The sequence below is a fragment of the Anthonomus grandis genome, chromosome 12, assembly GCF_022605725.1.
Source record: "Anthonomus grandis grandis chromosome 12, icAntGran1.3, whole genome shotgun sequence".
Taxonomy (NCBI): Eukaryota; Metazoa; Arthropoda; class Insecta; order Coleoptera; family Curculionidae; genus Anthonomus; species Anthonomus grandis.
In genome coordinates this window covers 27,986,741-27,999,338 of record NC_065557.1, presented here as the reverse complement: position 1 = coordinate 27,999,338, position 12,598 = coordinate 27,986,741, and the positions used below count along the sequence as shown (strand labels likewise).

General features: G+C 30.5%; 1 protein-coding gene across 2 annotated transcripts in view; it reads left to right on the top strand.

Annotated features, from left to right (window-relative positions):
* LOC126743431 (alkaline phosphatase-like) overlaps positions 1 to 12,598 on the top strand; it is a 653,262-nt gene that overhangs the window by 362,717 nt on the left and 277,947 nt on the right. For both annotated transcript variants that reach the window (XM_050450531.1, XM_050450532.1), the window contains exon 4: positions 8,819 to 8,993. In XM_050450531.1, coding sequence (XP_050306488.1) covers positions 8,819 to 8,993 — 175 coding nt within the window. The remainder of the gene's footprint in view (positions 1 to 8,818; positions 8,994 to 12,598) is intronic.

The window sequence follows — 12,598 nt, the reverse complement described above, 5'->3', positions numbered from 1 at the left end:
ATAATTAGTTTTTTATATTTTGTTGCAAAAACTATCTTATAAAGTACCCCTAAGATACTCTCTTTTGTGTTTAATCTCGTTATACTAATTTTGGAAACAAAAGAGTATACATGAGATATATATACAATATAACAAATAACAAAAAAAGGCGTACAACAGTAAGCAGTTTTAATTAGTAATTTTTCGGCAAACTAATAGTTTCTTAATAGTTTTCTTTATTTAATTCTAAACAAGGTTATATATCATATTATGACAACAAATTAATGGGCTCTAAATACACATTTAATTTTATAATCTAATAATATCAGATACACTCAAATAACAACGTTAATTATGTACGGATATTATCATTCATGTTCTTGTTAGTATGCGCAATATTTGCGACATTAGTATGCATAACAAAAAGGAAATTCTAGAGAATCATTTATATGATAATTCTGGCTTGAGAAAACTAGATTAAATTGCTTTTATACCTAAAACATTATAATTTAGGTCAGTAAAGCTTTTAAACATATTGAGGTAGTAAGAAAATATTACGTAATGTACATACATAAGCCTATTAAAAATTCTGAATGATACCGATAATCTTAATTCAACGATTAAAGGTAAAACTTTAAATTTAGTTTTAAAGTTTATGTTCGCTTTAATGTACCTTATGTTTTAAAGCTGAAAATTTCATTTTCATAATTTAGAATAAATGACTATAAAGGGTTACTTAAAAGTATAAAATTCATATTTTTTTAAAAATTAATTTTTAGTCAATCGGTGAAACACAGGAAAGACTTTTAAAGTTTGGCCACCTTTTTGACTTTTTAATCTTTTTTTTTATTAAAGACCTTTACTTTAATATTGTTTATTATATTATTTTATTATATATCACTTCCGTGATATATAGATGATGTCTGTGTGGCAAATACCATTTTCTTTAACTCGGCAAGCTGCAAGGCGATAATAAAAGTCATTGACGGAATCAATTATGTATAGCTTCAAATAATATATTATTAAATGCTATTCTAATTTTCTTTTAGTGGGTCGATGTCAAAACCAGGCGACATTCATTTTGGTAAGTCCTGTCTTTGACATATCCTCAACGAAAAAAATCTAGCGGTATTAAATCTAGATTTAGGTGGCCATTTAATTGCACCTCGTCGACCATTCTAACGATCCGGAAAAGTAAGTTATCCTGCAAATCTTACCCCTAAAAATGTGAAGCAGGACCATCTTCTTGAAACCTTGTTCGGCCATAGGAATCAATTTATATCTGGATTTAAAAATTTACGTCTAAAAAAGTACTGAAAACGAACGACAAAAAATCTAAATATCGTTCGGCTGTACGATTTTTTTAAAAAAGGTATTGCCTCAAAATTGTATTGTTGGTAATACTAGCCCAAACACTTAAGCATAAGGTATAAGCTACATGGATATAAAGAGGTTTTTCTTGAGTACAAAATCGATAACTGTCTGTCTACAATACAAAATGAATAAAATATAACTATGTCAAAGACTAAAATATTGTGTTGAAAGGAACTATTTTAATTCATACTTTAACTGTTGTTAATTTTATAGTTAAATTACTAAGGAAATAATAATTAAAACGTTCAAATACCTTATTGATGATGATTACTTGTATATTTGACAAATTTCTGTCAATCACCTCCAGCTAACATCACGTTGATATGTCAAATAAGAATTCCCATCGTGTGACACATCATTGTAAGTAGCATTAAAACTCTATTTCACAGTACCAAAAAAAATTAAATCCTCTGACGTACCAGTGAATAGTAAAAGATCCCCGTATATCCAAATTGAAATATTTTTTTAAGAAATTGGTGGTTTGTTTTGGAATGAAAACACTGTATTATAAGCGAATTGTACAAAAGTACATTTAAGGATTTCAACAATCACTTCCTCACTTTGATATTTCACGTACAAAGCAAAAGATCTTATTAAGTTCGATTATTCAAATGAACTACCCTTAAAAACGTCTGAAAACAAAAAAAACACGTCAACCTAGGTATATAGGGGGATGTTTACTTGTATATTTGACAAAGTTCTGTCAATCACCTCCAGCTAACATCACGTTGTAACATATGTCAAATGAGAATTCCCATCGTGTGACACATCATTGTAAGTAGCATTAGAACTCTATTTCACAGTGCCAAAAAAAATTCAATCGTCTGACGTACCAGTGAATAGTAAAAGATCCCCGTATATCCAAATTGAAATATTTTTTTAAGAAGTTGGTAGTTTGTTTTAGAATGAAAATACTGTATTATAAGAATTGTACAAATGTACATTTAAGGATTTCATCAATCATTTTCTCACTTTGATATTTCACGTACATTGTTGCAAAAATTATACAAGACAAGTCGGCGGCAGACAAAGACGCAAGTTAAAAGGAAGTATTTCAGTTAATAATAAAGATCTTAAGTTCGATTATTCAAATATTTCAAATTATTACAATTTGTGTTAAAAAAAAAACATACTGAGGTAATTTTATTACAATACGGTTATTGTAATTTGCCTTTCCAAAAATTGCACGATACTTGTAGGAAGGTACGTGTCATTTTCTAAAATCTTGGGTTCAACAATAGATATTGGACTTTAGGAGGATCCGAGGGAGGATCATACTTAAGTTTCAAAAAATGAGCATTTGGGCATCTAATTTATGTGTGCTTTCAATTTAGTAAATATTGTGCTTCATTTATTACCTAACTTAACTTATAATCTAGGATATAATATTGTTAAATTTCAGAAAAATAAAACAGATATCACGGTTTTTTACTTTTATCTTCTTAAACCAAGTAAAAACAGCCGCAGTTTTTGATGATACTGAGATAACCAATCACAATTAAAGAAATATTAGTATATCGTGGTTACCGTCCACAAATCAATCTTTTAATTTTTAAACAACATTGACGCAGTTCTTGATTTTTTTTTACAGCGAGGCCTATATTTCAATACTTAGTTAAGTACCGTAGTTATCTAAAATGTTAAATATAATTTTTCTCCTCTTTGTAGAAACACAGATGTAAAAGTTTAGGTACAATTTTTCTAGGGAGTGGTCCAATTCGGTCCAGTGGGCTTCTCGCTTATAATAACAGTAGCAACACGGTGCCATATAAAATTTAAAAGACCGAAATCATAGACTCGCCCCGCATTATCCGGGATACGTGTAAAATTTACTGACGCATCAGAATATCTGATGTAGCGTCAATGCATTTAACTGAGATTTAAGCCAAAAGCGTTTGAAACTGAAAATGCAATGATGTCGGCATCGGCAAAAGGAAGTTATTAATCAATTTGTTCTTGATCTTTTAAAAAGCATATATAAATTACATAATGGCAAACAATATCTATAGCTTAGTAAGTTTTTAAGGAAAAATAATAAGATAAAATATCAATATAAGCTTTTCTTATTTTTGTAATTCATAAAGATTAGGAACATATATTTAAACCTTAAATATATTTGTATATATATGTTAGCGTTTATTTAAAAAAAACACAAAATTTATACAAAAAAAACTAGATTCTATTCGTTTTCCGGATTATAAAAGAAATGCAGATTATTTAAGATACCTCGCGCTCTCGCAAAGAAAAGAAGACTGTTTTTTGCCTTCCAGCACCCGCTTCTCTACCTATTCCCCACCAGCGATCGTAAATTAGCCGAATGGCGACGGAGTGGTTCGACGTCGCAGTCGGCCACAAGGACGACGATCACCAAAAATAGCTGATGGTGCTGAATACTCTTTATCGCTAACATATATATATATATATATATATATATGTCTTGAGGGTCGATAACTGAAACGCAGTTCCCATTATCGACTAAATTAAAAAGAAATTTAATTATAACAGATCTATAAATACAGGATTTGATCAGATTTCACACCTAATTTCCGAATATTCTTTCAATTTTATTTTAGTCACAGAAACATGGGTTCAACATTTTGAAACTATATGCTTTACTACGCCGGGTTACAGTAGTATTAGGTAAAATAGAGACGTGGTGCAGGAGTTGGGCTTTACATTAAAAATTTTATGAAATTTAATAAATTGAGTTAATTTTTTAATACTTTTGAATTATTAAGGATAACTTTTACGATAAAAAAACAAATATCTCACACAGACCTCAAAAGCTAAGTTTCAACATTCACACGCAACGCGTAATAATGATTTTATTGTACCTATCCATGGAACTGCAGCTTTTCGCGCTTTCTGCGCTCTTTTGAATATGTAGCTACTGGAATATAGAAGAAACTTAAAAACAATATTAAACAACTACCCATGACAGTACTGGAAACAATAAAATTTAATCATATGTTCACACACGAAATTAAGTGATGGAGTAAAAAGTATGGAATTCACTAATTTGGTAATGTATTGTGTCTGTCAGGGCTGATGCCAGTAAGCCCTAGTTGGTATTATCGTTATTATAAATTGGTAATTATTTTAAAAGTATTCTTTATATATATTTTACTCTAAGGGCTTTCTAACTCATGTTATGCATAGGCTTAGCATGGAGTAACGGTTTGTATATTCGAGAGGTAGTTGTAATATAGATTGTAACAAATAGAACCAGATTAACTTTAAGTAAGTGTAATTCCTGTTAATGCAATTGCACCTACTTTTCTAATACTAAATAGACAAGACATCGTCCGACACTCTTATTTACTATATGCTGGCCCAGTATCCTATCTACTATATGCTACTCTACGGGATGGATACTATTTTATAACGACGGGTAATCCCGCTTGCCCTACTAGTGCAAAACGTACTTGACCTAATGAAATTATTAAAGAATGAAACTGATAAAGAAGGAAAAATTCAAACAGTAGCAAGAAAAATAAGGACTCGATGCAGAAAACGCAACAAAGAAAAAATGATGCAGGAAAAGTAAAGGTAATTAAGGTAATTAAAGTAAGGCATTGGAAAAAGTTTTGTATTTTTATATTATTTTGTATTTTGGACTTTGATACTAGATGTAAGCTTCAAAAATTAATGATTTAATTTAAATATATTAATAAATGATTTAATGATTTAATTGCTCTTAGTAATGTAAAACTCATGGCATTTTATTAATGCATTTATTTTTATTTATTTTTCTGTATATTTTGGCTCAACTTATAGGCTTAGAGCATACTACAGCTTTTTTATTGAGCGACATGTTGGTTAATTTTAGATTAGATATTAGCTACATGTCTATTTTAAAACCAAAAAAAAATGAAAATGTGAAGACTTGTCAATTAACAATCCGCTGACAAAACTCTCTGTTATTCCATTTAATTAAGTCCGGCAAATATCGGCGGATATCGAGAATAAAAGGTTATGTGACTACGCATATTTACCAAATAAAAGTCTGCTCTTTTTTAAATATTTCTGTTTTGGTTTCTTTATTTGTTATATTTAAAATATCGCTGTTAGTGAAGCACGGTATATACTTTGAAAAATGACTAGTCCATCTACCTCTCATGCAGATAAGACCAACAGAGAGTTATGTAGAATCTCCTATAGAAAAATAAGAGGATATTGACAATGATACTTACGAAGGAGAAAGAAAGTAGAAAAGACGGAAAATATAAAAATATGAAATTATGATTTGGACAAAATTTTAATAAATTCTTAGCAGAATAATAAGTTTCTTTGTTAAAAGTAATGTCTGCAAATAATAAACTCAGTGTAAAAATTCACATTTTATGAGTTTTCAAAAAAATAAGAAAGCTAAAGTTTCGTTTTTCGAATTTTCATATACAATAGGCACATTTTGTCCAGCCTTACACTTTAACCTTCGTACCACTTTGGCTTTACTAAGTGCAGTGTCTGCATCTGAACCATCATCAAGTTTTCAATACTTTGTGCAACTCACGAATTTTTTAATAACTAAGAAATATATTTATTCGTCATTTTCTAAACTTAATTTAAAAAAACAATTATGCGAAATCCTAGTACTTTCTCACTTGGAATACTGCGATTTCATATATGACCATATATCATACACCTTCCCTCTATAGCAATGATAAAATTAAAATACAAAGGGTACAAAACGCATGCTGTAGACTTTTAGACGGAAAAAAAATCAGAGCTCCTGTCAGCCCCCAATTCTTCTTCATCTGAAAAAAGAAATTCTGTCCTAGGAATAATGTAAATCACGTTAATATAATAAAAAAATAAATAAATTCACTGTTCCACAATATCACACTACCATGTTTCAAAGATCTTTCACATACAACTCAACTAAACTTTACAATTCCTTCATCAGACAAAATAAAAAAATATAATATCCAGAAATTTAAATATAAGGTGCGAGAAACATTACTAGCTAAGCAAATTGGGCAACAGCAAAAACAAAGTGTGTACTATTGGGTGCAGCTATCCCTTATTAGCTGTTTGGATATTGTAAATGGCTTGTAAAAGTTAATGATTTTTTTAAAATTTACTCTTTTTCGTTAAACTAATGATTGTTGTATTTTGAGCGATAAGTAATTTTTTTTCATATTGTTATCATTTGTTGTGATTATCGTAACTAAGTGGTAATTTAGGTCAGATGACGGAAATTCACGGGTTGAGTAAAAGTAGCCTATGGCTAGACTTCTAAAAATTAATTATTATAATATCTTATTCTATAATTATTATATTATCTGTAATATAATGCCTTTTTTAAACAAATTTATATTTGTTTAATAAAGGCATTATCTATCTGTCTATCTATCTATTCCAAATAATTATACTTGCAATATATTTACCTACCTTTGTATAATACCTAATCTTTTCTCTCTGAGATCAGCAAGTTGCAGTTGTGTATCTTTATTTTATTTATTTATTATTAAACTTACAAGAGACACTAAAAATTGGAAACGGGACTCATTCTAAAGAACAAAAGAAACTTTTTTCGGTATTCAACTAATCCTTGATGGAATATATAAAATTTTTGTTAACTTAATCTGCTATTGTTTATTGCCTGCATCAGAAACTCTTTAATAACCCGTTCCTTTACTTTTTATATTTTGCTTGACAGACGTGAAGAACCTGAAGAAGCCAAAAAACAGAAACATGTGTGGGCGGGTACCATATTTACTTGTTCTGCTTCCCCTCTTATGGAGTATCCCGATCAATTTATTATTTTACTTTATCAAATATTATTGAGTTGATCAAGCAATAATAATTATAGTATAAGGTTACTAACTATAAGCTGCTTAGACAGGCACATCTATCGAACAAATCTGTACTACACATTTTTATAATTTTTATTAAATTCGCAAATTAATTTAATTTGAGAATGTTTAGAGTATTTTTACTATGGTTACTCAACTACTCCATAAATTCGCAACTGCTCTGACACATGCCTCAATTTCTTATTAAGTCAATTGAATCTCTTAGGCCCATTTGATCTTATTTATATGTATACCTATTAATTATCTGGATGTGTATCTATTTATTTTCTGATGCATCTACTTATGCTTTCTTAAAATTTTTTAACGCTTTTTATATTAGTTTATAATAGTTCATAATTTGTGGCAACATCTATACCACTGACATTTAGAAAATCAATCGCAGATACAACGTTAAAGAAAGTGAAATTTGGAGTTATTGAACGATAAAAAAGGTCTATTTATTATAAATAATTTTTACTACGGTTCAGGTCTGCGGCAAACTGGCCAAATTACACAGCAGTTGCTAAGTAAGAAAAATGTGCCTTTTCTTCTTTTTAAAAAGATAACGAGAAATATTAAAAGAACATAGGTTATGAAAACTATAATTTTATAAAAAAAGAGTAAAATTTTTTGTAAGAATTTAAGAAATAATAATTTTTCAGATATTCTTAAAAATTTCTCGAACTTGCTACCAAAATGCGATGCAACGTGCATTATCTTTTTTTTCTCATTTTTTTTTAATTTTTTTTGCGGCATATTATTTTAGCATAATTTTATAAAGATGCATACGGTGTTCTAAAGAGATCTCTCTCCAGACCAAAATAGTACCTTCTCTGAACGCATATTTCTTTTGCATTAATATTTTGCATCGAGGTGCTTCTTGACACTCTTTTCTATCTTAAGTAAAAAAGAAACGGATTTATTATTATTTAGAAGTTTATGAGATAATCAGACAAGAATACTTATAGTCATTTACCACTTTTGTTGGCTATTACGTCACTATCTAAACAAATATATGTTGACGTATTATATTTCCGTATTTGCTTACTATTCGTTTAGGAAGCGAAAATGTATTACACATTTGGACATTTATCAACCTCAAACTTTTGTATATTAAATGGCTACCCTATAGGGTAATACATAATTTTAAAGGGCATACATCTGCTGCCTAACAAAAAAAATGAAGTAAATAGACTTTAAAATTCCTTGCAAACAAGGGTTTATTCACCTACCCGCATACAATCCCAAGAAATTCGATATTATATTATATCAATTATATTATCTTATTCGATATTAATTATAAATTAATATTTTCAGGTGATATTTTAGAAATTTTCCTTTTTAAATACCTCCAAAACAAATAAAATAATCCAGAGTTAACTTTTTCGTCTGTTAACATGCTTTTACTTTTCGCAGTCAGTAAATTTGTTAAAATTAAATTCCTATTAAGTTATATTATATATTAAATTAAAGTTTTCTTATTGACTCACAACAATTTTACCATATACTCTTATTAAGGAAAGGTGTGTAATACTAAAAATCCAATTATTCATAATAACATTTAAACTGCAAACCTAATTAGTTTAGCGGCTCTCATCATTTCTACCGAGTCTCGGTAAAGCCCGCTAAATGAGTAAACCTGTTTTATATGTTTATCCTATTTTCAGACCTACAACATGGATGCACAAATTGGGGAATCATCAGCGTGCGCTACCGCTTTAATGTGCGGGGTCAAAACAAACTTTGAAACAGTTGGACTGGACGCCAGAGGCAGATTTGAAAATTGTTTTTCCAGTTTCTCATCTAGAGTCCCATCCCTGATAGACTGGGCACAAGAATCGGGTACGTTATTTCGGTGCAACTAGTTTTTGTACTAAGCATGTTGTATTGTAGCGTGTACGCTTTTTAGAATACAGATAAATTTAACGAAACGTGCTCACTAATGAAAACTGCTCACTTTAAAAGGTTTTTCGTATGACTGCATGTTTTTAAAAGTAATTTATATATGTAAATTAGTAATAACCGATGTTATATTTATAAGTTAAGTATAGTTAGAAATCTTATTTCCATAAAAATATTATTATTTTTTTTTTAATTCGATGTATTAAAAAACGCAGTTGCAAGGGTTTTACCTTTTTAAAAAGGCGCGATAGCTAACTTTACTAGAGATTCTATAGAAAAATTGAAAACAAACTTGACCTACATAACTTCGAAACCTCTCATTACCCTTATACCTATTCTATATGTTTATTTATAATTTTAATCTACAAGTAAAGCCAAATTGTCGTTCTTTTATGTGCTTCTGCTGTTTATATTTTAATTAACATTCAGATTAATTTTAACTGGATGATATTTGGTTTTTAAGCAAGTCCACTTCAGTTATGTTTTAAATATAAATTTTAAAACCAATTTACCTTATATAAAGAATGCATAAAAATTACATTAAAAATAGAGTCTGTGATATTTAAGCGATAGGTAAATAATATAATTTAAATTAAAAAAAAAAAAAAAAACAAATAAAATTCTTTTTTCGACATATAATTTATGACTTGTATAATTATATGTATTATGTTTGCTGTTTGATACATAGTTTTTTTTTGTACTTGGATATACACGATAAATCTTTTTCTTTTTATAATTTACTAATAATTTACAAATTTTGATTATTGGTGATGTTTTTTATGATGTACTGTTATTGATACGCCCGTAGTCTATATTTATTTGCATTTTTTTTTTAATTTAAATATATTTAATTCCGAAAAAAAAAAAGAAACTATTTTATATTTTTAAATAATAAGTGTAAACTCAACAGAAAATGAAGCTGTTAGGTACTGCTGAGTATTGAAAAAATACTATGACTATGAACTTAAGTGGTTAAATCAGAATTTGTGTATGTGTTAAGTAACTCAAGTCTGATGATGACAAGAACACTTGCCGAAATGCATCACTCCTGAAATTGGAGGATTAGCATTTTATTTGTGGAGAAAAGACTTCCCCTACTAACTTTTCAATATTATATTGACTCCACTTCAGAATGGACTTCTTCCTTAATCTAAGTGGTTAGTTATTTTGTGTTCAAAGTAATTCTAACTTCCTATTTAACATTTCAATTATAAAATCTGGCTGAAAAATCAAGCAGAAAATATCTGTTATATTCAAAAGACAGAACAAAGTGCTTTTTCGTTTCAGTTTGTATATAGCCTAAGGAATGGCTGAAATCGCCTGGAAACGTCGCCGTAAATTTAAAGTGAGAGTGTCTGTCGCTTTATACATAAATAAGAGACGTATTTTAGCAGAAATCTGAAAGTAAATATTTAATGGAAATATATTCCATCAGATTATCGGTTATTTTGTGTCTATTTTTTGAGTAGAAAGGATTTAACGATTTATCATACAAATGAGTTTCTAAGCCTGCTTTTTAATCGCTTTTTTTTTGCTTTCCTTCATAGGGATCTTTTTAATGATGTTGTTCTATATCACATATTTTTAAACATTTTGAAAATATAAACCTAATAATTGTATAAATAAACTTAAATAAGTTTTTTAGGTTTAGCGTAAAATGCCTAATAAAAATTTATCTTATATTTAAGATCAAGTATATATTATATGTGGTAGCGGGTAGATACTTCTCTCTCGTTCCCAAGGGAGAATAGATCTATTTCAGGGTTTGGCATCCCTGTCCACGCGAAGCATTTGATGTTCTCCACCTCCCGACTTGGAGGCATCACGTCCTACCCATAATCCTTACCTACACCACATATCCTTTTCTATCCCAACCATGAAGGGAGGCAAGGGGAATCTTCATTATTTTTCCCAAGAGAACATCATGACTATGTTCAATACGAAAATTTCCGGAGGCTCAAATAGCTCCCCATTCGGATCTCCAGGGGGAGCGGTCTTGGACAACGTCATACGAGAAGGAATTAATACCCGCTACATTACACGAATCGGCTCATGAAATATCCAAGGGCTTCTCCAGGCAGGAAAACTGTACATAATCGAAAAAGAAGCCCGCGCAAACAAAATAAATCTGCTAGGCATGTCGGAAACACACTGGAAAGGATCCGGGCATTACACCACAGACTCAGGAAACACAGTATACTTTTCAGGAAATGATACAGAAAGCCACAATGGAGTTGCTTTCTTACTGCCCTGATCAACCGCCAAAGTTGTCTTAGGATACAATGCTGTTAACGATCGCATCATAACAATAAAGATCAAATCGCAACCTTTCAACGTCAACGTCATACAAGCCTATGCCCCAACTAGTGACTCCTCGGACGAAGCTATTGAGGCGTTTTATGAGCAGCTGAATGCTACCATAAATAAACTTCCTAAAAATTAGGTTCTCGTTGTTACTGGAGACATGAATGCAAAAATTGGCAAAACAAAAGATATAGATGAACAACTCAAAGGAATAATTGGTTCGTTCGGCTTAGGGACAAGAAACGAACGAGGTGAACGAATGCATCAATTCTGCCAAGAACAAAATCTCACTATCGCAAACACATTATTTGCACATCATAAAAATGCCTTTATACATGGACATCACTAGGAGATAGATACAGAAATCAAATTGACTACATTATGGTCAGATCTCGCTGGAAATCCTCCGTCGTTAACTGCAAGACGTACCCTGGAGCTGTCTGTGATTGAGATCATAATTTATTACTAATGAAGTTCAGGCTCCGTCTAAAAAGAATCTACCACCAACGCAACAGGATTAACATGACGAAAACAGCCAAACGGCAATTTCAAAAAGAAATACAAAACAAATTGGAGGCCGAAAAACATGACATAATGAATAAACAAGACCCAGACCAAGAATGGGAAGCATTAAGAAATGTTATTAAGACGACAGCAGATCACCTTCAACTAACAGATAACCCCATAAATCGGCCAAACAAACCCTGGATCACACAAGCGACCATAAAAACAATTAACAAACGAAAAGAAATGAAAAGGAAGAGAACAAACGAGAGAAGAGTGCGACCTGTACAAGAGGTTAAATAAAAATATACAGAGACAATGCAGACAGGATAAAAACAACTACATTAAAAAAATATGCAGGGATATAGAGGAACATCAACTCACCCATGACACCAGAGACTTGTATCAAAAAGTAAGGGAAATAACCTAAAGCTAAACAAATCCCCAGGAACAGACGGAGTTCGTGCTGAGCTCATAAAAGTACTAGGAGACCCGGGAACCAAAATCCTACATGATATAAAATTGATATGTAATAAGATCTGGCAAAGTGGTCAATGGCCTAAAGACTGGACAATGTCTGCATTTATACCTATTCACAAAAAGGGATCCACCAAAAAATGCGAAAAATATCGAACGATATCTCTAATCACACATGCCAACAGAATCCTGCTTAAAATAATAGATAGACAATTGCAAAACTACTTAGAGAGTCAAATCCCTCCAGAACAAGCAGGCTT